Source organism: Malaclemys terrapin, chromosome 4, assembly GCF_027887155.1.
Source record: "Malaclemys terrapin pileata isolate rMalTer1 chromosome 4, rMalTer1.hap1, whole genome shotgun sequence".
In the NCBI taxonomy this organism is placed as follows: domain Eukaryota; kingdom Metazoa; phylum Chordata; order Testudines; family Emydidae; genus Malaclemys; species Malaclemys terrapin.
This window is the reverse complement of record NC_071508.1, coordinates 87,059,199-87,087,085: the sequence shown is the minus strand read 5'-3', so window position 1 is coordinate 87,087,085 and position 27,887 is coordinate 87,059,199. Positions and strand designations below refer to the sequence as shown.

Below are 27,887 nucleotides of genomic sequence, written 5' to 3'. Positions count from 1 at the left end.
GCCCAAAAAGCCGAACATGTCCGGGAAAATCTGGACATATGGTAACCCTAGCCAACTAGCCCCTGGCTTGGTGCACTCGCCCCCCTGCAGGAAGCCTGGGGCTGCTGGGAAGGAAAAATAACCCTGTGCCGCGCAGCAGCAGCTGGGTCCAGACCCCTCAGGGCCCTCTGACTTCGACTAGAGCAGAGTCCCACGGGGAGTCCTCCACCTTCCCTGTCCCCCGCACTGTGGCCCTTGCCGCTCTAGTCCTTCTCTCTATGGTTTTCTGTCGCTCTACTGCACTTCCTGCTCTCTATGATTTCCTGTCCCGAGGGCAAACCCCGCGCTGGGCGGAAGTGCGCCGTGCTGGGAATTATGGCGGCGGTGGATATCCGAGGTACCGGCTCCCGCTCTCTGTTGATGGGACTGGAAAGCGATGTGAATGTGCCGGCGGGCTGTGTGGGGGGGAGGGGCTATAACGCTGCAGGCTCCTTGCCCGGCCGCCGAGGCCATGGCGGCTGGGAGCTCTTCGCCGGCGAGGCGGGCGGGCACTTTAGAGACGGCCCCTGATGTCCCGGGGGATTCGGCACATCCAGACCCAGGGCTCATCTGTAAAGTACAAACCACAGTGCAGCCGCTGGGCTTAAACCGCCCCCGGAGATGGAGCGGGGCCGAGTCCTGTTACCATCCCCCAGCCCCATGCACCGACCCGCCTGGGGTGGCTGGAGCTGGTGGGTTAAGGGTTAATCTCATTGGCCTTGGTGGCTCCTCTCCGCCCTGCTGGGGGTGGCTGGGGGAGCAGGTGGCGGGAGACGGGCGCTGTGCTGTGAGCACCCCTGGCCCCCTCGCCACTTGAATATCCTACGTGCCAGACAAGAGACTCTGCAGCACAGGGTCTCTGTGGTCTGTCTGTGTTGTTAGCTCCTGAAATGCTGCCTGTCACCCTTCCTGCCCTCACAGGCAGAGCCCTGCTGCTTTCTCCTTGCTGTTACTGCTGCACCTCAGCAGTGGTGGTTGCTGTGTGGCATGTTGTTATGTGCCATGATATTGGCATGTCGTCCAGGGAAACAAGCTGCAAGCCTGTAACTGGTGGCAATGAGAGACCTGTATTATCTCTGTGTATCTTTGTCATCTCAACACCCTTTAAATCTCTCAAGAAACTGAATCCCCCTCTCCACTAAATAAATAAATATACATAGAGATGTAACAGTCCAGAAGCTCCTTTTCTCCATGTTACATTTTGATGTTAGCATGGGGTTATTTTACATGTAGTCAGACCTTCTTGGAAGTACTGCCTTTCTGTAGTCTGTAATACTGATCTTTGATTATATAGTGACTTTTTACTGTAAAGGATCCCAGAGTGACTTATAAGCTATAGGCCTGGTTTTGCAGTTCCTGTTCAAACAAGACTTCCACTGAGGTCAGTGGGAATCTTGCCTATATAGGGACTGCAGGATTGTGCCCTAATTACATGCAGAAATCACTCCACTTATTGTGGAATTTCAGTCAACTCTCTGTGATATGGAGACTGGCAGCCAAGTGGACAAGCAATGCATGTCACCCTGCAACCGTGGGAAAACAAGAAATTATGTGCATACATACCAGGCAAATGTACTCTAATTGAAAACGCAGTGGAACAAAGCAGACAGGATGGCCAAATTACTCTCACATGGCAAGGTGCTTAGTACTTGATCTGATTTAGCTGTTGTATTTCTGAAGTTCCCTATTACTTTGGTAGAAAAGCATTGTATTATTCGAGAAGGTTTGCCTGTGGAAAGAGCCAGTGAATGAGATTAGATTAAGCTAAAGACTGCTTGTACACCTCTACCCCGATATAACGCTATCCTTGGGAGCCAAAAAATCTTAACGCATTATAGGTGAAACCGTGGTATATCGAACTTGCTTTGATCCACCGGAGTGTGCAGCCCCGCCCCCCCAGAGCACTGCTTTACCATGTTATATCCAAATTCGTGTTATATCGGGTCGCATTATATCGGGGTAGAGGTGTATTTAGAACATGTCCCCCTATTTGTCAAAGCTGTCCGATCCTAGCTACAACAAAAGTTGAGAGAAAAAAGAAGGGGGAACAGGATGGTGGAGGAGCAGTGAGAAACAGAACCCTCACCCACAAGTAGAGTTTCCTAGAATCTGTGAAGACAGAGGAGAAGAATCTATTCTGAAATATGCTGTGGACTATCTTCATGCAGATCTGATTTTCCCTTTCACTGTCTGTATATATTGATGGGTGCTATAATGCCTGTCAGATTTAATTCAGCAGATGAAGGGTGGAGGAAATCTCAGTATTTCAAACCTGTGGGTTAGATCAATGTAACATTCTTTTTGGCTTCTTTCCATTTCCTGAAACAGTTCTAGAGCAGTGAAAAATAGTTGTTGCCTGTCATTAAAGTTTTCCAAATATTCTGAGCTGACACTTCTGCTTGCATTATCTTCAACTTTTAAGTACTCATATCTGTATATAGATTCATCAAATTTAAATCACAAGTGTTGAATCATGAATAGAGAATAATTGGGTAGGCAGCAGTACTGCAGAAAAGGATCTGGGAATGATAGGGATCACAAATTGAATATGAGTCAACAGATTGCTGTTGTGAAAAAAAGGCAATGTGATTGTGGGATGTGTTAACAGAAGTATCATATATAGACACAGGAGGCAATTATTCCTCTCTACTTGACACAATTGAGGCTTCAGCTGGAGTACTGTGCCTAGTTTTGTGCAATGCACTTTAAGAAGATGTGAACAGTTGGGAAAGAGTCCAGAGGAGAGCAACAAAAAAAAGAGGTTTAGGGAGTCATGACCTCCGAGGAAAGATTGAGAGAATTGGGCGTATTGAGTCTAGAGAAGAGAAGACTGAGGAGGACATGAGAACCATCTTCAAATATGTAAAAATATGTTATAAAGAGGATGGTGATCAATTGTTCTCCTTGTCCTCCAAGAGTAGTGCAAGAAATAATTGGCTTAGTCTGCAGCAAGGAAGATTTAGGGTGGATATTAGGGGAAAATTTCTAACTATAAGGATAGTTAAGCATTGGAACAGTTACCTAGAGAGGTTGTAGAATCCCTATCATTTAAGGTTTCTGATAACAGATTAGACAAACATCTGTCAGGGATGGTTTAGGTATACTTGGTCCTGCCTCAGCATGGGAGGAGGGACTGGATGATCTCTTGACTGCACCACTACTACCAAGCTGTCACACTACTTGGATGAGATCAGCCCATGGATGAAGAACAGCTGGCTGAAGCTCAACTTGAGCAAAACAGAGGTCATACTGGTGGACAGAAGAAAGTATTTTGAAGAATTTGCAGCCATGGTGCCATCTCCCTTTGGTTGAGGGGTCACATTCACAATTAGTCACTTCAGTCTGTAGTCTAGGAGTACTCTTGGATTCCTCGCTGATGCTCACTTGTTACATAGCAACAGCCGTGAGTAATGTTGTTTGCCATTTCTGGCTGGCTAGGAGACTCTTTCCCATCCATGCAGATGAAGACCTGGCCTTTGTCATGTCTTCGTCATTTTTTGGCTGAGCTGCAGCAATGCAATATACCTGGGCATGAAGCCTTTAGTATTTAGGAAACTCCAACTAGTACAAAACGCTGCAGCACATCTCCTCAGCTATCACAGCACATCACATGTGTCCTCTGGCTCTCTACACTAACTTCCCATAGAATTTTGAATCAAGTTCAAGATTCTCAGTCCTTATCTTCAAAGCACTCCATTGCCTGGGCCCAGGATACCTAAAAACCATCTAAAGCTCCAGGACAAAGACTGTGGTCAACAGTTTCGCTCCTCGGGCTTGATGGACCTCTCTACAATAAGAGTAAAACTCATCTGTGCAGGAGAGAGAACCTTCTCTGGGCACGATCCAGGACTGTGGAATGAACTCCCCCAGAAACAAAGGACCATCACAAATCTCCTCACTTTCTGCTCCACATGCAAGTGGCATTTCTTTGACCTGTTTTTTCCAATATAAATACATCACAACAAGTATATTTCTTTATTTTTAAAAACAACCTACCAAAACAAGACACTTAATGCAGATGCTTCTCCCTGTGGAGAGAGGATTTGAGAATAAATGACTGATGTGTAATCACAATCACGTTGCTTAATGCACTATTGCAAGGAGCTCAGAAACTGCAGTGATAAATGTGGTATAAAAACCTATATAGAATAGATTGAGGTGCTTTCCAGCCCTACATTTCTATGATTCTATTAAAACAAGTTTCTCAAACGTTAATCACATTCCCTTTCTTATCTCACTTCAGTATATTATTACTTGTATTATAGTAGTGTGCAGAAAGTTCAATAAAGTGCAGGGGCCCATTGTACTGAGTGCTGTGCAAACAGACTACAAGACAGTGCCTGCCCAAAGAGCATGCAGAGTAATTAAAAAGAGGATGCACCATGTGGGGAAAAGCACACAGATGGCCAGTGAGGGTAGTAAGAGTATATGGTTACTTAGACTAGAAATGTTAATTCTTAGGACTCAAATTTCTTGGGATACTGATGAACAAGAGTTTTTAATAGTGTGGTACAGGTTGGTGTAGGGAAGGAATTTGGAGGTGACAGTAGTGGCTTAATAAATTGGTTCAGAGTGGGTGTTCCTGGGATATGGGTCAGCATGGAAGAAAGTGCAAAGATACTTGTGGGAGAAGCAGACTGGCAATTGAGGCAGGCATTGTTGACGGTGTGGTGAGGTCATGACATGACAGGTAAAATAGCATAACGGATAAAAAGGAGAAGCTAGGTTGTGAAAGGACCTTGAGGGTCAAGATTAGAAGTTTGTGTTTGAAGTCATGGAAAAATGGGAGGCAGTGGAATGACTGAATGGGGTGACAAAGCAAAACGATGGGCTGGGCAGATGTTCTTAACAGTAGTTTGAATGGATCTGGGTGAGGCAACGTGAACACCAGGAAAGCCAGAGAGGAGGATGCAGTAATTGAGAAAGAGGGAGGGAAAGGGGCCTGGATGAGAATATTAATGCTGTGGATAGGGAGAAAAGGATGGATCTTGATAACGTATGGACAGAGACGTAGTGAGCGCCCTCCGACCGGAGGGGGCCCCGCAAGGAAGGGGGCCCCTAAAAGTGGCAAAATAAATACGGCATTCCAGTTTCTGCATTGTAAGGGGCCCCGCCCGGACATATGTTTGGAGGGGGCCACATTCTTTGTTGCTACGGCCCGGCGTATGGAGGAAGTAGTGGTAAGATTTAGATGAAGTCTAGAAGGAGGGTGGATTTGAAGACAAGCTTCAGGTTACAGGGCTGGGTCACTAGGAAGACTGATGGTGGTGACAGAAAGTGGTGCAGGGGAGGGTTTAGGAAGTAAGATGAGGATCTCTCTTTTTTAGCTTACTGTACCACCATGGATTTCTGTGTCCCTTAGTTTTGAGTCTCTGTCTCACATTAAACTTTGAAGGTAGATTGAGAGGAATGGTACAGACAATTGGTGGTTGAGATGAGGATATTCCTCAAACTCTATTTAAATGCATTGAATAAGATGCCTTTTTTGAAAGGATTGGGAATTATAGTACATTTTTTTGCACACATGAAAATGAAGTTCCCTTCTGAATAGGAACAATTGATATATGGTATCAGGGTTGCTGTTTCCTAGAGGATGGCCTGTTGTATATTATAAAAGCAATAATAAATGGACTACTCAGAAGTAGTGGCCAATAATAGTCTGGTCCTGGAATTGGAACTTTACATTCAGTTTTGTGGCATATTTACTTTGAAGTTCTAGTCCTGCCTGGGAGAAACTTCTGCAGAAATACAGTTATTCTTCTGACACAAATGAGATTTTTTCATGCTGCTTGAAAAACGAAATGAGCAGGTGTCCTGCCAAGAATATGAATATTGAGAGGTTTGGGTACCTTATTTTCATTGAGATAAAGGCCTTGTTGTCATATATATTTGGAAAGCATCTAGCATATTGTGGGTGCTACTGCAATATAAATATTAAATAATAAAATACCTTTAGTACTGGAGGATCTCCTATTTTTATGATGAGGAGAAAAAGTAATATATGTGAAATAACATAAAAACCTCATTTTCCCATTTTATGTAAGAACTAGACTAGCAGCTCTGAGATTGACAATACAAAAATGAATTATTCATTTATGTTGTATTAACCATGGTTTGCTGACATTTTGGATCTGAATCTTGCATTCCTTGTGCATTCAAAACTTCAGCTGAAGTAAAACATCTACAAGGGAATGACTGTAGTAGGAGCTTTTGGTTTGCAAATAATGCAGTAGGCCCATTACATTCATAGAATAGACTCATAGACATTAAGGTCAGAAGGGACCATTATGATCATCTGGTCTGACCCCCTGCATGCTGCAGGCCGCAAGACCCTTCCCTGGACTCTACCGTTGAAGTCCCCAATCCTGTGTTTTAGTGACTTCAATCGGCTGAGACCCTCCTGCTAGTGATCCCTGCCCCATGCTGCGGAGGAAGGCGAAAAACCTCCAGAGGCTCAGCCAATCTACCCTGGAGGAAAATTCCTTCCCGACCCCAAATATGGCGATCAGTAATACCCCGAGCATATAGGCAAGAGTCTCTAGCCTGACCCTTGTTGGCCATTATGCTGTTCATGTACCATTGCTTGGTTTTCCTTGGCTACTATGTTTTATCATTAAACCATTCCCTCCATAAACTTATCCAACTTAATCTTAAAACCAGACAGGTCCGTCGCCCCCACCGTTTCCCTCGGAAGGCCGTTCCAATATTTCACCCCTCTGATGGTCAGAAACCTTCGTCTAATTTCAAGCCTAAACTTCCCCCCGGCCAGTTTGAAAGGGTTCAATCCTGCATGCAGTTTTCAGTCACTTTTCCACCCATGCTATCTTTCTTTTTTCAGTGTAAAACTTGATGCCTTATCATTGTGTTTCCTACTCTCCCAGGAGTGGAGATTATTGCCACTGTGGCTTAAAATTATTGAATTTTTAGACCCTTTAAATTTCATGCAACCATGGGAGGAGAGTCTAGTAAATGTTAGTACATTTATCACTTGACTACTGCATCTACTGTCTCCACAACTTTGTTTGGTCTGGCATTTAATGCTGGCTGCCGCTTACTTACTGTATTAGGTTTTCTTTCACTTTCAAAGTAAAGATCATGCTTAGTTTGCCCATTCCACTTGGCAAATGCTGCTGTTCTTAATCTAAACCATGTACAGTATGACAATAAGTGCAAGTGCTAATATTTTTTTTCCTACTGGCATTCCTAAAAAATAAAGGTATCTGTGCGACTACCATATCTTCATGTAATAGCCAAGGAAAGAAATACATACAAAAATATTATATGGACTGAATTATTCCTAAATAGTATATCTTGTTTCCCTCTGAGGAAGAAAATTTTGATTTTTATTTTTTTTGGTCAAAATTTTGAATTTTAGGGAAATAATTTTCATGAAAACTTTATTTTGTTTTTTGACATGCTCTAATTAGTAGGCCCTTAATTGGTAGGAATCCATAATCGTACTGACTGTTTTGGTGCTAATTTTAATTTTTTCTTCCAAGATAACCTCCTGGGAATTTCCTGGGTTGACAGTTCCTGGATTCCTATATTAAACAACGGAAGTGTGTTAGACTACTTCTCAGAGCGAAGTAACCCATTCTATGACCGAACATGTAACAATGAAGTAGTCAAAATGCAACGGCTGACCTTGGACCACTTGCAGTAAGTTACTGTAAGGAATGCTGAGTTAACCTGAAAAATTGCTTTTGGGTTGGTGATTTCCAACTTGTCTTCTAAAGTAGGGTTACCATATTTGCACAATCAAAAAAGAGGACACTGGGGGGGGGGGAGGAGCCCTGCTCTAGCCCTACCCCTGCCCTGCCCCACCCTCATCCACTCCCTCCCACTTCCCACCCCCTGACTGCCCCCCTCAGAACCCCCAACCCCCCCCTGCTCCTTGTCCCCTGACTGCCCCCTCCTGGGACCCCTGCCACTAACTGCCCCCTAGGACCCCATCCCCTATCTAAGCCTCCCTGCTTCTTGTCCCCTGACTGCCCCCTCCTGAGAACCCCCCACCCTAACTGCCCCCCTAGGACCCTACCTGTCCCCTGACTGCCCCGACCCTTATCCACAACCCCACCCCATATTCTCACCCCTGCCCCCAGACAGACCCCCCCAGGACTCCCATGCCCTATCCAACTGCTCCCCACCCACTGACAAGACCCCCAGAACTCCCGACCCATCCAACCCCCTCTGCTCCCTGCCTGCCTCGACCTCTCTCCACACCCCTGCCCCCCTGACAGCCCCCCCCGAACTCCCGACCCATCCAACCCCCCCCACCCCCACCCCACCCCCGACCAGGGCCGGCTTTAACAAGAGCCCAGGAATTGGGCTGCGCTCCGGGTGGCACCGCTTTTTGATCAATAAATAGCTGACTGGGGGGGAAATCCTGGACATTTTTAGATTTTTAGAAATCCCCCCCGGACAGCTATTTATAGATCGAAAAGCCGGACATGTCCGGGGAAATCCAGACATATGGTAGCCCTATCTAAAGGGTGTCACCAACAGCTGAATTGAAGAGTGAAGGGGAAGTTGTGATCCCGCTTCTTTTCCCTGTCTCTGTTCTTTTTTGGAGGTTGATTTACTCAGCCACTTGCAGCTGGGCCCTATCCTCTTTCAGATGCCAGAAGCAATTTATATTCTCCTAGTTCTTGTGGTGCTTCCTGTGAAGCACTGTAGGTAGGATTTTGGGTATACCTGATAAGTTTCGGAGTAGCAGCCGTGTTAGTCTGTATCCGCAAAAAGAACAGGAGTACTTGTGGCACCTTAGAGACTAACAAATTTATTTACACCTGAGATTGCAGGTTTACAGAAATGTCAAAAAAGCCAATTAGCTAGAAAGCTTTGTTTTTTCTTTTTGCAGAGAAGCTACAGACCAGGATAAAAATTGTGACAATGTTTGGGGACAATGGCTCAGCCTAATTTTGTAATCAGATGAAGAGGATTAATTTCATGTCTCTTGAGTGGGATCTACTGTAGCTGGACACTTTGAGCTTTGTCACAGAATTGTGAATCAGAGTGTCTACATTATTATTTAACCTGTGGTTCCTGCCAGATTGAATTAGGTGCAATTATTAAAACAGATACCCCACCGTAGGAAGATTCAGCATGAGAAGTCTGACTTTTAATTTGGGCCCGAGGGGAAATGAATGGGTAGGCAGTCCTAATTACAAGTGGCCATTTATCAACATGACAGCAATGCAATTGGCTTTTTTTGATTTGGGGCCCTGGCAGGAGAGGGGCACATGTAACTGCATTGACAGAACTATTTGGGGACCTAGGAATAGGCTAGTGGGGGACAATGTAGATCACACTAAATGCTCACTGGTAAAGTTGTGTGCATCTGGTATTGGAGGGGAGGAGCCTTCACATCATCTGCATACATTCTGGTCAGTGCTGTTGGTCTGTCACTTCCAGACATAAACAACATCTGTAACTATATGTTCAATTTTTCTTCCATTTGTTTCTTCTTCTGCCAGTAACCTACCTATCTGCCAAGAGGTTGACTCCAGGATTTTTTAATGCACTGTGAGCACAAGGCTAGGTTTTGCTATTTATCTTGGAAAATCCTAATGCAAGAGCTTGTGACCCATCAAGGGGTGACCTTCGGGCCCTGTGATTGTTGTTTTGGTGGGCTTTCACATCCTATATTTTTAACTTTCAGATGAATGGAGTTACTTATTCTGGTCACTTGTCTTTTAGCCAAATGATTGGAGTGGAATATATCCTCCTTCATGCTCAAGAGCCCATCCTCTTCATAATTCGAAAGCAGCAAAGACAGTCTCCGACACAAGGTAAGAGCTCACACAGCTTTTCCTTTTAATGAGAATGTTGGTGCTTGTCTGTCTGCTCTGTTTTTGCTCTGTGTGTTCACAACACAATTTTGCTCTGGTTTTACTTAGCCTTAAATTTAGTTTTGCTTTTTAGATAGTGGCATTAGGTCTCAGGGTGTGTTGCATCTTGGCATTTTTGAGTGCTGCCTCCAAAGGCTGACCTGCACTCTGATAATAGCAGGGGATTGCCCTCTTGTGGCAAAATACTAACAGTGCAATGAGAAAGTGCTGCTTTTGCAGTAAATTTTGCCATGGGCAATTGATAGTTGTTAGTATGCATGATATGTCCTATATTTATGATATGCTTTACATAAGGTTTTCAGTTTAATTAGTTAAACATAATACTAATTTTGTGCTTGCCTGGGGCTGATTAGTGCAAATTAAATTTCATGCTAATCATTCTGAGTGATTATCATGCAATTTGGAAATCTCTGATTTCCACTTATTAGGATAAGGGGAACATTCACATTGCTCTTTGCATAATGCCATTTTTATTCTGCAGCCTTACCACTTTGTACTGTGAGCTTCTCAGATGCACATGTTAAATAGGGTCTTCTAGTAAATACATGACTGGGAGACCTCCTAGGAAAGAAACTGGTGATTCAGTAGGTGAACCATAGCACTCCGGAATATTAGAGGGTGCTGAGGTAGTGTAGATGCCATCATTTGATTAGACATAAAATCAAAGTCCTAACTATCTGGGGTCAGTAAAGATTCCATGACACTTTAAGTGAGAGTAGAGATATTACCACTGTGCCATGTCTAAATTCCAGTTGGGATAACTGCATTCTGTCTCCCTATTACATACAGTTGGATTCAGTATTCTTCATATCTTATCCTAAATTGACTTGTGTTCATGTGAACTGTTAAAAGTTTCCACATTTCAGAACAGGGTGAAATGTGTTCTGTATTTACTGTACATAATCTGTAAAGCTCTTTTGGATCTTTTAGAATAAATGATAATGTAGTAATGTAAGGTTTTATTTTTGTTCTAATGAGAAAGGGCTTTTGTAATGGACTCATACCTTTCTAGTGCTGCTCCTAATTTGCTTGGTTTCTGGCAGTGGAAAAGAGCACCTGACTGCTTCTTAGATTAGATTGAATTTAAAATCTAAATTGAACCTAGGTGTTAAAGGTGTGTGCCATAGCCCAATGTATCACTTCACTGCTTCTCTTGTTCCTTAATATCCAACTTTTTAAAATCTGGAGTGGAGTTATGGCTTTTACAGTATAAACATTCAGACTTCAGCAGTGTAATTTGATCATTCATTATAGGGAGTTTAGAAGAGAATGATTTAATAATACTCTTTTCAGTTTGTGCAAGATTTCGTAGTTACATTGCTTAGTTCCCTGCCTTGGATGTTCTCCATATCTTGGTAGCTTGGCACAGATTTTAAGATCTTAAAGGCAGATCAGCTAAAGAAGAGAGTCCTACCTCCCCTGTGCTTATGAGTTTCAGAATAGGTAATCAGTACTCTCATGGGATTGCAGAAGCATCAGTTTCATACTTTCCACTTTTTAAAAGTACCTTGTCAAAGTATTTTAGGCCCAGAGTTTGATCTTTGTTAAAATGGTTATTATCTGGTGGATGATGTCCTCTTGACTCTAAATATTGTTTAAGGAGAAATATCAGTTGCTAATTTATTTGTAGTGGTGTTGCTGTGTTGGTCCCAGGATACGAGTGAGACAAGGTAGATGAGTTAATATCTTTTATTGGACCAACTTCTGTTGGTGAAAGAGACAACCTTTCTAGCTACACCATGCAGACCTGAAGAAGAACTCTGTGTAGCTGAAAAGCTTCTCTCTTTCATCTACAGAAGTTGGTTGCCCACCTTGTCTCTCTCAGTTGCTTAGTTAGAAACACAAGCATTGCTGCACTGGGACAGACTAATGAAACATCAAATCTGGAACTCTGGCAAAAAAATAAATAAAAAATCATGCAGCTGACTATGGTGAGTTCTTCCTGACCTCGTTAGGTGGTCAGTTTGTGCCCTGAAGCATGAGAACAGAGAGTCCTTATAATTTTATTCTAGTTACTGAATCTACAAATGCTATTCTTACTCCTGGGTCTGATTCTTTAAGGAAACATTTTGTGCTATTTACCTCAGTTATATCTGACTGTAGGAATTGCATAGGTTAAATGATACTCTGGCTGCGTCTGTTATCATAGTAGGACTATGAGAATAGCTATGGGAGCTAGCATTGCCCTCCTTGTCATTGTGCCTGTGGCAGGTACTCCAGAGAAGGAGCCCACCAAAAGTTCCTCCTTCCTCTCTAAACTAGCTCTGTGCATTGATCATCTCCCTCCTCCCAGAACCATCTCTCACTTCACAAACTAGCTGAGAGTATTTGATTACCCTCATCTCCCAAACTGATTCAGACTCTCCGCACTGGCTCTGGGGCAGTCGGTGATAATCAAAAACAAACCAAAATTTGTTATAATGGAAGTAGGGATTGAACTCCCTCCCTGCTAGAATGTAGCTTTATCACTAATCCCAGTGCTACAGAGGCTACTGGGTGGAGTGCACTTTCATCAGCAACAAGAGTAGAAAGCAGGAATAATAAAGACCACAATGCCAGTGTGGATGGAAACAGCTGCCCAATACACAGTAACATTGCACTGCCCAGGATACCACGGCAAACCTCTACACTTATGAAAAGTGCAATTTGGTCTTTAACAGCTATGCAGAGCTGCAGTTTCTAAGATTCTTGCATCTTAAACTACATGACATTTATTTAACTCTGTCAGAATTGAAACCTCTGGCCAGGGAAAAGTGTTTATTTCAATCCTGAGTCTTGGACCACTGAATTGTCTTTTCTCCTGATCTAAAAGGGAAATTCTACACAGAGCGTGGGGTTGTATCCCTGATCATCTTGGCTAATAGCCATTGATGGACCTATCCTCCAGGAATTTATATAATTCGTTTTTTGAACACTGTTATAGTTTTGGCCTTCGTAACATCCACTGGCAACAAGTTCCACAGGTTGACTGTGCGTTGTGTGAAGAACTTCCTTATATTTGTTTTAAACCTGCTGCCTATTAATTTCATTTGGTGACCCCTGGTTCTTGTGTTATATGAAGGAGTAAATAACACTTCCTTATTCACTTTCTTCACACCATTCATGATTTTATAGACTCTATCATAGCCCCCCCTTAGTCATCCCTTTTCCAAGATGAAAAGTCCCAGAGTTTTAATCTCTCCTCAGATGGAAGCTGTTCCATACCCTTCATCTTTTTTGTTGCCCTTCTCTGTACCTTTTCCAATTCTAATATCTTTTTTGAGATGTAGTGACCAGAACTGCATGTAGTATTCAAGATGTGGGCATGCCATGAATTTATATAGTGGCATTATGATATTTTCTCTCTTATTATCTATCCCTTTCCTAATGCTTCCTAACATTCTGTTAGCTTTTTTGACTGCTGCTGCACACTGAGCAGATATTTTCAGAAGACTATCCATGATCACTCCAAGATCTTTCTTGAGTGGTAAAAGCTAATTTAGATCCCATCATTTTGTTGGGATTATGTTTTCCAACGTGCATTACTTTGCATTTTTCAACATTGAATTTCGTCTGCCATTTTGTTGCAATTACGGGTAAGGGGTAAACATTCACCTGTGATGGAATAGCAATGGGGGGAATGGAGCAATTCAGAGGGTGAGTTGCTCTCCTGTTGCTTCCTCCAAATTAGCACCTGAGCAAACAGCTCAGTGTGACATCTGCATAGAGATACTGAGGAGGAGCTGCTGCCCCATTCTTTGCCCCTAAGAACTTCGGTGCAACAGCCTGAGCCCTCCCCAACTGTCCTGAACCCTCAGTGATCTGTTACCTTGGGTGAGTGACCAGGGTTCATATAACAAGGGCACCAGCTGAGTCCTGGGGTTCCAGAAGAATTATAAGTGTTGAGAAAGATGGAGGAACTGGAACAAACATGGGCAAGGGTCAGGGCCTTGGGAGGGATTGACTCTCATGTCATCACTGCGACTAGGACATTGTGCTAAGGCTAACATTGTTTAAAGGTAGTTGTGCTGTCTGGGCTTGTCTGCACAAGGTGGATAGGGGTTAACCCGCAGCTTTTTGATGAGCGTCAAGTAACATGCGGTAGTCAAGCTGCACTAATAGTGTGCACATGGGACAGTGTGCCCTCTCCCAATGTGCATCATTGTGTACACACAGCAGTGGCTTGGGCGTTCTCAGAGAGTATCTCATGGTTCTTTGCTTTACTGCTGAGCTGCGTGCATTCTGGGATTTTTTGCAGTGGGCACTGTGGGATGCATAAGCAATACATTTTTCAAATGCTATGTTTCCTTTGTCTCCACCCCATACTTTCTGGGCAGGCTAGCACCATCTGCAAATTGCTGTCAGCCAGTGTGGGCCCAACAATGCTTCATGCCAGCCACTGCGAATAAATAGAGGCTGCTTGGGCTGTATTTCAGCACTCAGTGCAGGATGAATTTGCCTTTGGACTCTTCCCACTGTACCACTGAGCAGGTGATGTGGCAGCAGCAGCAGGAGCTTCAGCGCAGATGAAGCGGTAGGAGGATGAGGAAGTGGAGGAAGGCACTGAGTAACTGATTATACAGGAATTATGCTAGTTCCTGGGGCAGTTTCACACCATGCAGTGTGGTTTCTGGGCTCAGGAAACCTGCATGGGTTGGTGGGAAAGGGCTGTTCTGAAGACCCGGGATGACCAATTGTGGCGAGAGAGAATCAGGATGGGGGGAGGCAACCATTCTGGAGATCTTGGCTGAACTGACCTTGGAGCGGTAGCGTACCAACATGCAGTACCCCATACCCATGGACAAGCAGGTCGCCATTGCTATCTGGAAGCTGGCCAACCCAAATGCTCCCGGTCGGTGGCCAGCCAATTAGGTGTAAGGAGACTGACTGTTGGGGCCATTGTTATGTGGGTATGTGATGCCACATATTAGGTACTGTTGCACTGGGTTATAAAGCTTGGTAATGCTTAGGAGATTATCGATGGCTTTGCATGCATAGGGTTCCCAGAGTGCATTGGGGCAATTGATGGGGACCCATGTGCTTATTATTTGTGCATGCCACATCTCTCTCTTCCCCCACCCCAGATAAGAATTTCTAAACAGAAAGGAGTATTTCTCCATGGTGCTCCAAGGGCTGGTTGATCACATTGTCAGGTTTATGGCCATAAATACAGAGTGGTGTGGAAGGGTTCACGAGCTCTTTCGGAACTCAGCTCTGTTTATGTTAACGGAGAAAAGACCGTTCGCTCTCAGGATCACTATGGACATTAATGGTGAAGACATTGTTCTAGTTATCATGGGAGACCCAGCTGATCCTCAGCTTCCCCTGGTTAATGAAATGATTCACAGGCTGCTTGGATAGAAGGAAGGAATTGTTTAAACTACTGCCTCAGAATGGAATGGAGTGTGCATTTGGCTGTTTGAAAGGAAGGTGGTGGGAATAGATTGGAAGCAGCTGGGGAAAAAAGTCCCCTAACCTAGCAGCATGTTGTATTTTGCATAATATTTGTGAGAGTAATGGAGAAAACCTTAACAATGGATGAGAGGCTGAGGGGCAGAGACTTGCTCACTGGTTTGAGCAGCCAGCCAGGTGTCCAGTACAAAATGGAAACAGCTGGGCAATATTGTCAGGGATGCCAGTTGCTCTCATTTGGAATCCTAAACCTGAAATTGTGCAGCTGTATTGTCCATCCACTCCCTCTAGAATGGATTGTGAGCAAGTCAGTGTTGTTTATGGCTGGTGGAGGTGCAATGTTGTGGCACTCATTTTACCTTGTGTTTTTGCCTAGTTATCTTTGCAAAACCTTATGAATTCTATAAATCAATATATTTCTGTGTTAAATACACTGTTAACTTCTTATGGATGATTTTTTTCAGTGTTTTTGTTATTAAGCAATGTAGTGTGTAACAGGCCAAAATAAAGGTTTAATTGAAATGATAATGAAAATATTTTTTAATTATGAAACAATTTATTGTCTAACAACTACAAGAAACCTTTTGTTAAAACAATAGGCAAACAAAATATCAAGGTGCAGTGCAGGGCACAACACATGGGGCTTGAAGTCACAAGTGAGTGTATGTCTTGCCTCTACCTCTTCTTGTTTGTGGCCCTTCTGGAGTTGAATGTGAGGCTTGATGTTACCAGGGGTGTTAGAGGGCTCAAAAGATCTGGGCTCCTAAGTGCAACTATTCTCAGTACCCTACCTTGGCCCTGTGAAGGGAATGGCCCATGGAAGCATTACTCTGGGGAGTCCAACAGGGAGGAGTTGCTGGTGTTCCCAGTATCCTGTATTGTCCAGGGGCTGCGGAACATAGCTGGGTCCTGGAACACTGCAGTGCCTGCTAATCTTGTGCTACAGCAGAGCATTTTGGCTTTGTACTGCCTCCAGGAGTTGCTTTTGCATTTCCTTGTTTTTGTTTTAATACTTTCTTTGGCCATGGCTGTGCTATCCCTAGCAACTGCCGTCTCCTTTGGACTCTGCCCACCCGTACCACTGAGCAGGTGGTGTGGCAGCAGCAGGAACGTCTGCAGCAGAGGAAGTGGGACGAGGATGTCCTTTGCAACTCCCATGATCTCTCTGGAGAGCTCCATATCTGTTTCCCTCTACACCTGCCAATTGTGCCTCCATCCCTCCGTTATTTTCAGGGTTTTTTGAGACTCTGCAGTGATGTCAACAAATATTTATCACAAGTTTTCTGTTTCCTCCCCGTCAGGTTTGGGAGCTGCTCAGCCATTCATAAGGGCAGTGGCAGGTGCCATGCCTGTGAGAGTGTTAAAAAAAAGTGAAGTGATGGTGTTCATATTCTGGAGAGGCTGAGATAGCATTTTTATATGCATTTTTGACTTTACCTCCCTGAGATTCTTCCCACTCTTGGGAGAACCTCAGAGATGGTAAATGGTGTGTGCATTAGGATTTTTGTCTGTGCGGGATGTGCTGTTTGGCTTTGCTGTTGTGCCTTCGAGGGTGTATGTTGCGTGGGTTGAGATGGAGGGGACAGTGTTGCGAATTTATGTTCCCAGTGTGGCTTTGCAGCTTTGGTGTGCCCTGGAGGTGCCTATATGGTGTTGTAAGGATTAGCGGGAGGCATCTGAGGGTGAGCTGGATAGTAATTCCCCCTACAACCTGTTTAAGGCTAGCCTAACTCTGGGATGACTTTACAGTGAGGCGAGTGACTAGGAAGCAAAAAATGCCCTTATTCAAAAAGGCAAAGAGCAGAACAGCAAAATACGCAATGCAGATATACACCAAGATGGTCCTCCCCAGAAGTGCTGCAGGAATGGAAGGGAGTTGTGAGCTACTCCTGTGGGGGTAACCATGAAGCTGTTCCTCATTAATGTCCAGACAAATGTGGAGCAATTTCTCAGTCATAGATTTTGCTTTATCTCCCCTGTAGACATGGTGAAAGTGCAGAGAAAACCCGGGTTCTGCCATGTCTGTCTGAAACATTCACTATTATCAGTCGTTATCTATGGGTATGTTTACAGTGCAACACCCCCTTCACTTCCCCCCCCTCCTCATCCCGCGGGAGCAAGTCTCAAAGACTGGGTCAAATTGTTTTGGGTTTGCAGGGCTCAAGCTACAGGGCTAAAAATAGCTGTGTAGACATTCCCGCTTGGGCTGGAGCCCAAGTGCTGAAACCCAGCAAAGGGAGAGGGTCCCGGAGCCTAAGCTCCAGCCTGAACTCAAACGTCTACACTGCTATTTTTAGCCCCGCCGGTTGAGCCCTGCAAGCTAGAGTCAGTTGACCCAAGCTCTGAGACTTGGTGCTGTGGGGTGTTTTGCTGTAGTATAGAGGCACCCTGGGTGAGCCTGTGAAAAGGCATTAGGAGCTTTGCTATCCCTATGGTAAAGCTTTTGTACTGTAATGTGTTACAGGGCTTTTATTACCTCAGCAGGACCTGCGTCTTTGTAACTTTATGGGTCAGTAGTGTCCATGTATACCTCATGTAAACTGAGAATATGAACCAAATTTCTTTTTCTGTAACCAGTATCTCAATAAACTTCTGAATGTTGCACAAAATACCGTTTTCATTATTCAGTTCTGCCACAGAAGGGGGCAGGGTAGAGGCTGCGGCTGAGCCATGCTGCTGGCCACCATTGTGAACTGGCCAACGGGGTTTTTGGGAGGAGTGGAGTGTTTGCTGGGTGAGGGAAAGGGAAACAAAAATAGGTAAATGGGCATGTGCACTCTATGGCCTGGGCCTAAAAATGGCCACTAGCCGAGCATTAGCATGAGATAGACTGGTTGCCCAGTTGGAGCAGCCACCATTTTGGAAATGTGTATGGGGATGCTAAATGGACAGCATGGGGGGAGAAAGGAGGGCAGGTGGGGAGCCTCAGTCTTGGAAAGGCTCCTAGCTCACATCTGCCTACAATGCCTCTGGTCATGGGGCTCCCGGAACAGAAGGTAGCATGGCAGTATAGCACAATTGTAAAGAGAGATACTTACATGTTGCGATTCACTCCCTAAGATCTGCCTCCTCAGTCCTGGCCTGAGTTCCTGCCTGGGACTTGGGGTTGGTTGCTGCAGGGCAGGAATCAGGCCCACCTTCTACCTGGCTGGTTTCAGGGTCCTGAGTCCTGAAAAGATCCTGGCTTTTCCAGGAAATCTCTACACTGGCCTCGTCATGCTCATCCCCTGATGAGCCTTGCTTGTTGTTCTCAGGAGGGAGGGGAGTGAGCAGCAGACTTCACAACTTTCCTAGGTGTGGTGGTTATGTAGATGTTTAAAATCCTGTCCAACTCCTCAAAAAAAAAAAAAAAAAAAGACAGGTTATATGTCCCCTGCCAGATGCTTTCCCTGGCATCCCTGGTGTTAATACAAGTCCTCCTGAGCTGTTTGTTCTTTATCTGGCATTGGTTGGCATCCCAGTCATGATCTGTTTGGGACATCTGCTTAGCAATTTCCACAATGAGATCTTTATTCCGGTGGCTGGCCATAAGAGCTTTTAGCGTCGATGCTTCTCCCCAGATGGCCATGAGATCCAGGGTCTCAGCATGGCTCCAAGCAGCTCCTTCAGGCATGTTGTAGGACTTCTGGAGTAATATCACGGTAATAGTAATATTCTCAAATCCAGGGAAATGGGCAAAATTTGGCCCTATGCCAGCTTTAAATGGGGGAGGGGGCATCTGGTTAACTTGACACCAGAGCAGGAAAGGGCACACATGTAAACAGACAGATCAATGATGGTCGCCTGCAAAGCAGTGTGGGATAGCTGTTGGAGGACTGCCAAAGCAGTGCTCAGCAGCATTACGTGCACACAAACAATACACCAAACTAACTCTATTTGCAGCAAAGTTAGTGCACTTTGCAAAAGGACACCAGAGTTTGAGGTAAATGCAGTTAGTGTGTTATAACAGATTGTCTCGTGTATGCAAGCATTTTCAAACTGGATTATTTTGACTTAATCCGGTTTAAACCTCCTGTGTAGACAAGCCTTGTGTCTGCCCCGCAACTTCAAAAAAACAACAAAGAAACCTTGTTCGACAGATTAAAGAATGCTGTTCAAACCCTGAAGGGATCACCTCCAACCTGGTTTAGCTGTAGTGGACAGGGCTTTGCAAGATTTATTGCAGAACCATATTAGTTGAGTCTCCCAGGAAAACCCACAGTACAAGGCCTGAGTCCAAAAAGGTGAGTGTTTGCAGAGTGAGACATTTTCAAGCAGTAATGCTGGGGAGGTCAGAGTGAAAGTTAGGAATGATTGGTTCCTATATCATAGCTTATTGTTTGGTTTCCTTCAATGGCAAAACACATTTGAACTGCATCCAGGACTGCTAGTCTGGGTGCTCTCATGTGATACTGAAAACAGTTTAACTTTCTGTTAGTTGTGTTTCTGACAGTGGAACAGGAATATAAACTGATGCTTCCTTGTTTATAAAATGGGCTTAATATTTTCCCCACCTCACAGGTGTAGTGTGAGGCTTAACTAATTTTTGTAAAGTGCTTTGCTATACTTGGAGGAAAAGCCTGAAAGTTCAAATTGTCCTGACCAGGTGAAACAAGTGGAAAAACAAGTCCACTATGTGACAATTGAAATTAAACAACTTTGTCCCTTGCTTACCCAGAGCTCTTCTTATTGACTAAACTGATACAATGTTCCTTATTTACAGTCATCCCATTAGCTGATTACTATATTATTGCTGGAGTGATTTATCAGGCACCTGATTTGGGATCTGTCATAAACTCCAGAGTGGTAAGTGTCTCTACTATGCATTTGGTTGATATAAAACAGTTATCAGTTCATATCCTGCTTTTCTTTACATTGTTCTTCCAACCCAATTCAAGAAAAGGAGATGTGTGTTAAATTTATTAATCTTATTTGGGTTATTGCTGATTATGTACTATATATATTGTATTACTTTTTAAACCTACCTTTGTACTTTTGAATAATTTAAGCACTATACCCAGATGTACAGACACTCTTGATCTATGTATTATATAATTTTAACATTAGCTTTAAAAAAATAAGATGACTAATCCAGTTTTTTATAACCACAATTTGTTAAACCCTCTTCTTTCCTGCCCGGTCCTTCTCACCCTCCCTTTCTTTCAATGTCTCTCCTCCCTTACTTTTTCTTTCCATTTAGCAGTTCCCGTCACCAAAAAATAAACAAATTGTGGAACTAACATGCTGTTTGCTGCCATCGCATTGATCACTCTGCTCTACCTGTGTGTTCTACCCCTTCCCCTACCCTGTATCTGTTTTTTCGGTTTTAAAATGTAAATTTTTCAGGGCAGGGACTGTCTACTGCTTTGTGTGTGTACAGCGCTTAGCACACTGGGACCCCATTCTTGGTTGGTTCTTAGTCACTAGTGTAATAGTTTATTACTAGTCAAAAATGTACTGTATACCGAGTACTCTACATTTGCAATGAAAGTGAAATGTTCCCAGAAGAGTGTAGTGTGCCTTAATAGCTCTGACAGGCTGTTAGGGATGGAAGAATCTTAATGATTGAAAAAGGAGAGAGAGATTAAATTTTAAAATAATTCAGAGGGACAATGTCAGGCTTAAAATTACTAAAGAAATCTTTTAATTTAAGTTGCTAATTTAACTGAAAGAGGTTAAAATGGAATTTACATTTCACTATTGGTGCTGTTGGCACTTTTATTATCTTGGATACTAAAACGGTCATTTTCACTTTCTGCTTTTCATGCCCTAGTATAAGCTGCAATATTTGTGTTGGATAGAAATATTTTTGCAAACTGTTCTCAAAGAATACAAAAATCACAAACATATTTCTGTTCATACTAGGCTTTGTAAAAGTCTCTCTTATAAACAAAATCTAAATGTTATTTCAAATAGCAACTGTAAAATAATTGGCTGATGGAGGGAAAAGCTACTTTAATGGTAAAACTACATTCCATAGTAGTTCACAAACTTGGTTAGCTTTCTACCAACATGCAAAAAATATTGTATGTTACACTCTATCAGTCACTATTTATGTAACACTATCCAGGCATAGAATTGGCTGTTTGTTTGTATTATATATTACTCTATATATTATAAATTCCTGAACATTTTCTTATGTTGACTTCTTCTGAAAGCTCACTGCAGTGCATGGAATTCAATCTGCTTTTGATGAAGCCATGTCATACTGCCGATATCACCCTTCCAAAGGCTACTGGTGGCATTTCAAAGACCAGGAGGAACGAGGTATGATGCCTGGGCCCTCAGTGCATTAAGCAACTCTCCTTTTCTTTGGACTTAATACTTAAATTTTTACCTAAGGTTTACTTTAGCATCCATAACTCCTATAACAAGTGTTCCTTCTATTTTTTCCTACGCATGTGTGGAATGAATTTCGTTATGTGTACCAATATGGAGGTGATGTGTGATTCTGGCTGGGGGTGCGGGCTCTGGGGTGGGGCCAGTGATGAGGGACTCAGGGTTGGGGTGGGGGGAGGGTTGAGGGCTCTGGCTGGGGGTCCGGGCTCTGGGGTTGGGCCACGGATGAGGGGTTTGGGGTGCAGGCTGCCCCAAGGCTATGGCAGGGAGAGAGGAATTCCCCCCAGTTCTTTCTCTCCGCAGCAGCACCTGGGCTTGGGGGGGGGGGGGGGGGGGAAAGAGGTGCCTCTCCCCACTGCGGCAGGGCTGGAGCTGCAACTGCAGGATAGGCACTTCTCCCCCATCCGTGGCAGGTCCAGGGCTGGGCTGGGTTGGGGCAGGGGCACCTCTCTCTCGTCCGCGGTGGGGCCAAGCTCGTTTGTGGCAGGGGCGCCTCTACCCCCCTGATCCGCGGTGGGGCCAAACCAGAAAGAACAACCCTCTCCAGGAGCAAAGAACAGATAAAAGAGAACTAGGACTTCCATCATTTGATGTGATGTTGCATTTCAGCCTCTGTATATGATTTGCAGATAAAGCCAAACCAAAAGCCAAGAAGAAGGAAGAACCAAGCTCTATTTTCCAGAGGCAGCGGGTGGATGCTTTGCTTCTAGACCTGAGACAAAAATTTCCACCCAGATTTGTTCAGGTAATAGTCATGTGTGTCTGCAGTGTTACTTCAGCATACACATCAGGGCTCCTCAGGTGGACAGCTTGTGGGACTTCACTGTACTTGGTGGAACGGTAGCATTGGTTGGAATAGGAACTTTGAAAACAACAGGTTCTCTTCATGCAGAATGTAGAGGAGGATTCCCTAGCATAGGTGAAGGAGTTACCCAGAAGTGTGCACTGTAGCCTTGCAAAATTGCCATGAAAATTTACTAACCCAAGTGGATCAGGGTTTATCTCATCAGGTGTCAGACCCTGCTGCTGCCTCAGTTTTCCCATTACCACAACCAAACAAAACTGATACAACTGATGTTCTGTATTTACTGTCACCTCCTGGGGACCGGTTTGTTGGAACATAAAACTGCTGGACCAGAAATTCTCAGCCTTCTTCTAGAGGCTCACTAGTTCGTTATGCCCCCTTGGGCTCAGCAGTCCATTATGCCCCTATCAAGAGTGTTGCTCCTTCCCCTCACTGCAGGTAGCTTCAGTCTGGCCTTTTTCTCTCACTGCTATGGAGGACTTCTTGGATCACCTGCAGGAGCTTCCCTGCAGGGTTCTCTTGCTCTCCCTGACTCTCTCCCTGGGTTGTAAGGAGAGTATTTCTGTGTAATAGCAGCTCACACAACCTCCCTGCTCCTTTGTTTCTCCCTTAACTCAGTAAGCTCATTGAACTCAGGCTATCCCTATTATCTCCCAGCATGCTCCAGTCATGAACCGACTCATTCCATTCATTCGGGAAGGTGAATTTAGCCTGGCACAAGCAGTGAGCCCCAGTCTCCTTCCAGGGCCAGCTCCCCCTGTTATACCAAGATAAAAATCTACTCACCCACTCTTTACCAAGATGTCTGATGGGGAAAGAACAAACTAACAAATGCTATTTATTTGCCTGTTGGGGGAAAAAAATTACTCTCCTTCACAAGTAGAACTTCTGTGGAGCTGGCATTGTGTATGCAATTGTTGATTTAAAGGGACATGGTAAACATTTCATGAAAGCTGGTGATTCAATAGTTGGCATTCTTCCCTCTGAGTTAGTATTGAACCAGTATCTCAGCAGTGCGATGGAAGCTCTGCACTGGTGGAGGAAACTACCCTTGCTTGGATTAAATGTAAAGTAGGTATCCTTCTAGTCAGACACTTTTTTTGGAAGGTACACATTGTTAGCTCCACCAGGCTGACCAAATTCCATTGTGAATAAATACATGCCCCACATATTTGTAGTGGATTCTTCTTCTCTTCCTATCCTAAGCTGTCATTGCCACCTTCCACTTCAGAAGTGGCTGCATTTCATCTGTTGGTGAAGGCATTCCTGTAAGGAACTCTGGGATCTTTTGTGATGAAATGCCCTATAGCAGCAGTTCTCAACCCGCAGGCTGCATGTGGCCCAGCTGTGTGCTAAAAAATATTCAAAATTTGCCACTCTGGTCTGGCAGGGGGTGAGGCTGGCTCAAGGGGAGACAGCATCTGGCAGCCTGCTGGAGCGCTCCTGCCAGCAGAGGGCTGGTGAGTGCCGCAGGAGGGCAGAGGGCAGTAGAGTGGATCCTTTGGCAGGTTTGGGGGGTGGGGCTCTGGGTAGTGAGGTGGTGGGGCATGCTGGAAACTAGGGGCTTACAGGGGCCTCCAGGGTTTAGGTGGGGCTCTGTTCCTGACCCTGTGCTGGGGGTCCTGGCTGCCTGGCCCCGGGTGGTGGGTCCCGGGGTCCCGCTGCTGGCTGCTCAGCCCCACGCAGCAGGGTCCAGATCCCAGCTACTGGCTGCCTGGCCCCATATGGTGGGTGCCGGGTCCAGGGATGCCGTCTGCCCAGCCCCACACGGCAGGGTCTGGGGTCTGGCTGCCAGGCCCAGGGCTCCGCTCCTGGCCCCGCTCTCTGGAGGGTCTCTGGGCAGGGGGTGCTGTGCATAGGGTAATGTGAGAAATTTTAGGGGGGACACGCTGTGGTTCTCAACCTGTGGCCCATATAACACAATGTGGACCGCATATGTGGCCCACTATGATGAATAGGTTGAGAACCACTGATCCATAGAGATATAAGGACACACTATTAAATACAACAGTTCAGGCCCAAAATTTGACCTATTGTTAAAATAGTTAGGTGGGGAATCATCCTTTGGATTCTACATGCCTGTTTATTCCCCTTCTTAAGCCCAGCACTCAGTCACCAGGAAATTATAAAAAAGATAGTGTTTCTGTAAGACCTAAAAATAAAATCCTTTGACATCAACAGATAAAGGCATTCTGTAAGTGCACGGTCTCTTGCAAAAGGTCGATAAGTATCCTCTACACCAAAGGATAAACCAATGTCAGAAAAGTCAAATAACTTGTCCAATGTCAAACAGCAAGCCAGAGACAATCAGGGATGGAAGATAAATGTTGTGTCTCCCAGTCTGTTGTTCTAACTACTACACATGATGCCTCCCAGGGTCAATATTTAGCACTGTTGTGCTTCAGCTGTTGTCCCTGCAACAGCAGATTCCGAATTGTATTCCCAAAGCTCTTCTGAAATAATAATATTGAGGCACAAATTAGTAAGGAAATGCACAGCGCAAATTGACTTTCCTGACTCAATAAAATATATTTAAATGTCCAAGGCTGTGGGTGAGCTGTTGCCATTATGCACTCGGCTATTTTGCCTACAGTCTCTGCAAGGGCTAGTTTCTAACTAATTATTATAAAACATTCTGGAATACTTTGAGTAAGGCAAGCACTAGGTCAGACCAGATTCTAATCTACTTCCAAATTCAAATACCTTCCGACACCATTGGAGAAAAATCAGTGTTTGCTCAGTGGAAAAGGACATCATTGGTAGGGAACTGCATTTTAAATTCTTAACTATTTAAATAGAATAATACCTTCATGGCATCTGTCATCCAAAGGTCTAAGTATTTTACAAAAATTCACTACACCATACGTGACAGATTTCAGAGTGGTAGCCGTGTTAGTCTGTATCAGCAAAAACAACGAGGAATCCTTGTGGCACCTTAGAGACTAACAAATTTATTTGGGCATAAGCCCAAATAAACTCCTTAGTCTCTAAGGTGCCACAAGGGCTCCTCGTTGTTTTAACACCATACGTGTGAGACAGGTAATAGGATACACAGGGATCACTTCAACCACAACTGAAGTATAGCCACTTCTGGAGTGGGATGCAACTCAGTTGCAACAATGCTGTGCAACATTTTACATCAAGAAATGAAGAATATTGACCCTGCCCATTGCTTTACTGGTTCATCTGATCAGATCACTGCAAAGAGCGGCAAGACTGCAGGCAAATTACAGAAAAAAATTTATTACAGTCATAGTGCAGGCTTGAGTAGAGAGAGAGCATAATTCATGTGCGATGTCCTATGGACTTTGGTATCCAGGTACCGAAATCCAATTCTTGTTTGAACAGCAGCAAGACACCTTAAAAAAAAGTACATATTGAACCATTGTTACACTGAAAGATGCTAATGGCTGCCATCAAGTGAATCGAGGGTCCAAGACAATCACAGACCATGTTAAAGCCAATGGGTATGCTACACACTGTTTCAGGTTCAACAGAAAGAGCAATCAGGCCATGGTGGAGAGCGCCCAGAGCAATATGTTGCATGGCAGGTCAGAGCTAAGCCATGTGAACTAAGTGGTTTCACTGATTGCAAACGCAGAGGCTGGGGCATTGTTTTGCAGGGGGCGTGTGTTTTGGAGGAGAAAAATCAGCATAAGGAGTAGTGAGAGGAAGCACAAGGGGAGAGGTTGCTGGCGTGGCAGACTTTGGGGATTTCTGAGCAAGGAAACTGCCTGCTGTTTATTTCTATTGTGTTCATGGAAACAGGACTTCGTGTATATTTTTTGTAAATAAATAAGATTACACCAAAAGCATATCTGACTTGTATCACTGACTTATCATCCTAGTGAAAACTACCCTGCAAAGTCCCAAATATTAGCTAACTGCCTGGGCCAAAAGGGTAGCTCTAGAGTCAAATGGTCTTAATTAATTTCCTATTCTTTACAAAATTAGATTATCTTTTGCACTGCTGGATTTGCAGACCTTTTGAGCCATATTTTACAGCCAAGGAAAACAGGCATTAGTGACTGGGAGGAGATAAGGTTCTTTGCATGACTGGAGAATAAAACATTTAATTTTTGTGTGCTATTCATTTTACATACAGATTAGAATTTAATTAGTGCTTCTGGAAGACTTGCTTGTCACTCTTCTCTTGTTTGACATCCCCATAATTTTCCCATTCACGTGAGGCCTACCCTTGTTGATATCCCTCAGAACCCCTCTTACTAGAAGTATTCTACAGTGAAAGATGATATTTTAGTCAGTGCTAGGAAGGATAATAATAACAAAGCTCCAGTTCATCTGACTTTCTTTTCTTCTTTTTTGATAGCAAAAGCCTGGAGAAAAGCCCATCGCAGGTAAGAGATCTCACATTATCACAAGATTTTAAAAAGGACCCCAAATTCAGGTGTGATATAGGTTCAGTTGTGAGGCTGAACTAACTAATGGGCTCACTCCTGCTGCTGAAATTGTTGGGAGTTTTGTCATTGACTAATATGAGAGCAAAATCAGGCTCAATATGGGCCTAATTTTGCAAGGTGCCAGATGGAACTTCACCTCTGTGCTTAGGCTGTAAGATGTTCCATCCCATCCCTTACCCTCTGGAGACTATCCCCTGTGCAAGAGGCTCCACCCCTCTAAGGGAGCTGCTGAGCCAAGAGGCCATAAAACAGGAGATGCTCTTGGGGAGACCAATGGCCAGGTTGATTCTGCATCCTGGTGATTTTGCACCAGGGCCATTGCAGCAGGGCTGCAAGCTAGGGCACATCGAGGACTGCCTGAGGGGGTTGTGCTGGTGTTCAGCAATGTCAGAATAGGGGAACTGCCAGCTGCTTTCCCCTCCCAGTCCCTGTACCATGGCAGCCCTGAATGTCTCCTGCACAAGTATTGACTGGCTTCTATTCTCTTAAAGTCCATTATCTTTTCAAAACAACCTGAAAAGAATTTGAAAAAAAATGTAAAACTCTCAAAGCTGAGTTATAATTTATTTTGATCGTTGTTTTTTATTAAGTGGATCAGATCAAGAAGGAGCCAGAACCAGCCCCTGAAGCTATAAAGCCAGAGGAGAAGGAGACTGTAAAGAATGCCCAACAGAGTGCTGGCACTAAAGGGCCCCCAGAGAAACGGATGAGACTCCAGTGAAGGGATGGACAATTCCATATCTAGATGATTCAACGTCTGGAGAAGAATTTGCAAGTGACTCCTGCTCCCGCCTTAACTGTATTTGAACATTTAGGATTGTGACACTGCAGGATTTAAAACCCCTTGCAACAGCTTCTTCTCTCAGCAGAAACCTATTAAAAAGCTGCCAATGGAAAGACTTGAGCTGCACCGGGAGGGGTTTTTTCAGCCTTCTCCCCATTTTGGATGTTAGCTTCTGACTGAATTTCACATTAATGCATTTTGCAACTTCCTTATAAAACCCCATTTATTTTCATGTCCTCTGGTAGTTGTGTTTTCTATGTAAAAAGAGGAACTTTTAAATAAAAAGTTGTACACCAACA

The 27,887-nt window shown here is 44.2% G+C and overlaps 1 protein-coding gene across 1 annotated transcript; it reads left to right on the top strand.

Moving 5' to 3' along the window:
• The first annotated feature begins 294 nt into the window (after positions 1 to 294).
• Positions 295 to 27,887, top strand: MED6 (mediator complex subunit 6). Its single transcript, XM_054027869.1, has 8 exons — positions 295 to 376; positions 7,518 to 7,677; positions 9,718 to 9,809; positions 19,963 to 20,045; positions 21,398 to 21,506; positions 22,208 to 22,323; positions 26,714 to 26,741; positions 27,395 to 27,887. Exons 1-8 carry the CDS (start codon positions 295 to 297, stop codon positions 27,523 to 27,525), a joined length of 801 nt encoding a protein of 266 aa, XP_053883844.1. The 3' UTR covers positions 27,526 to 27,887.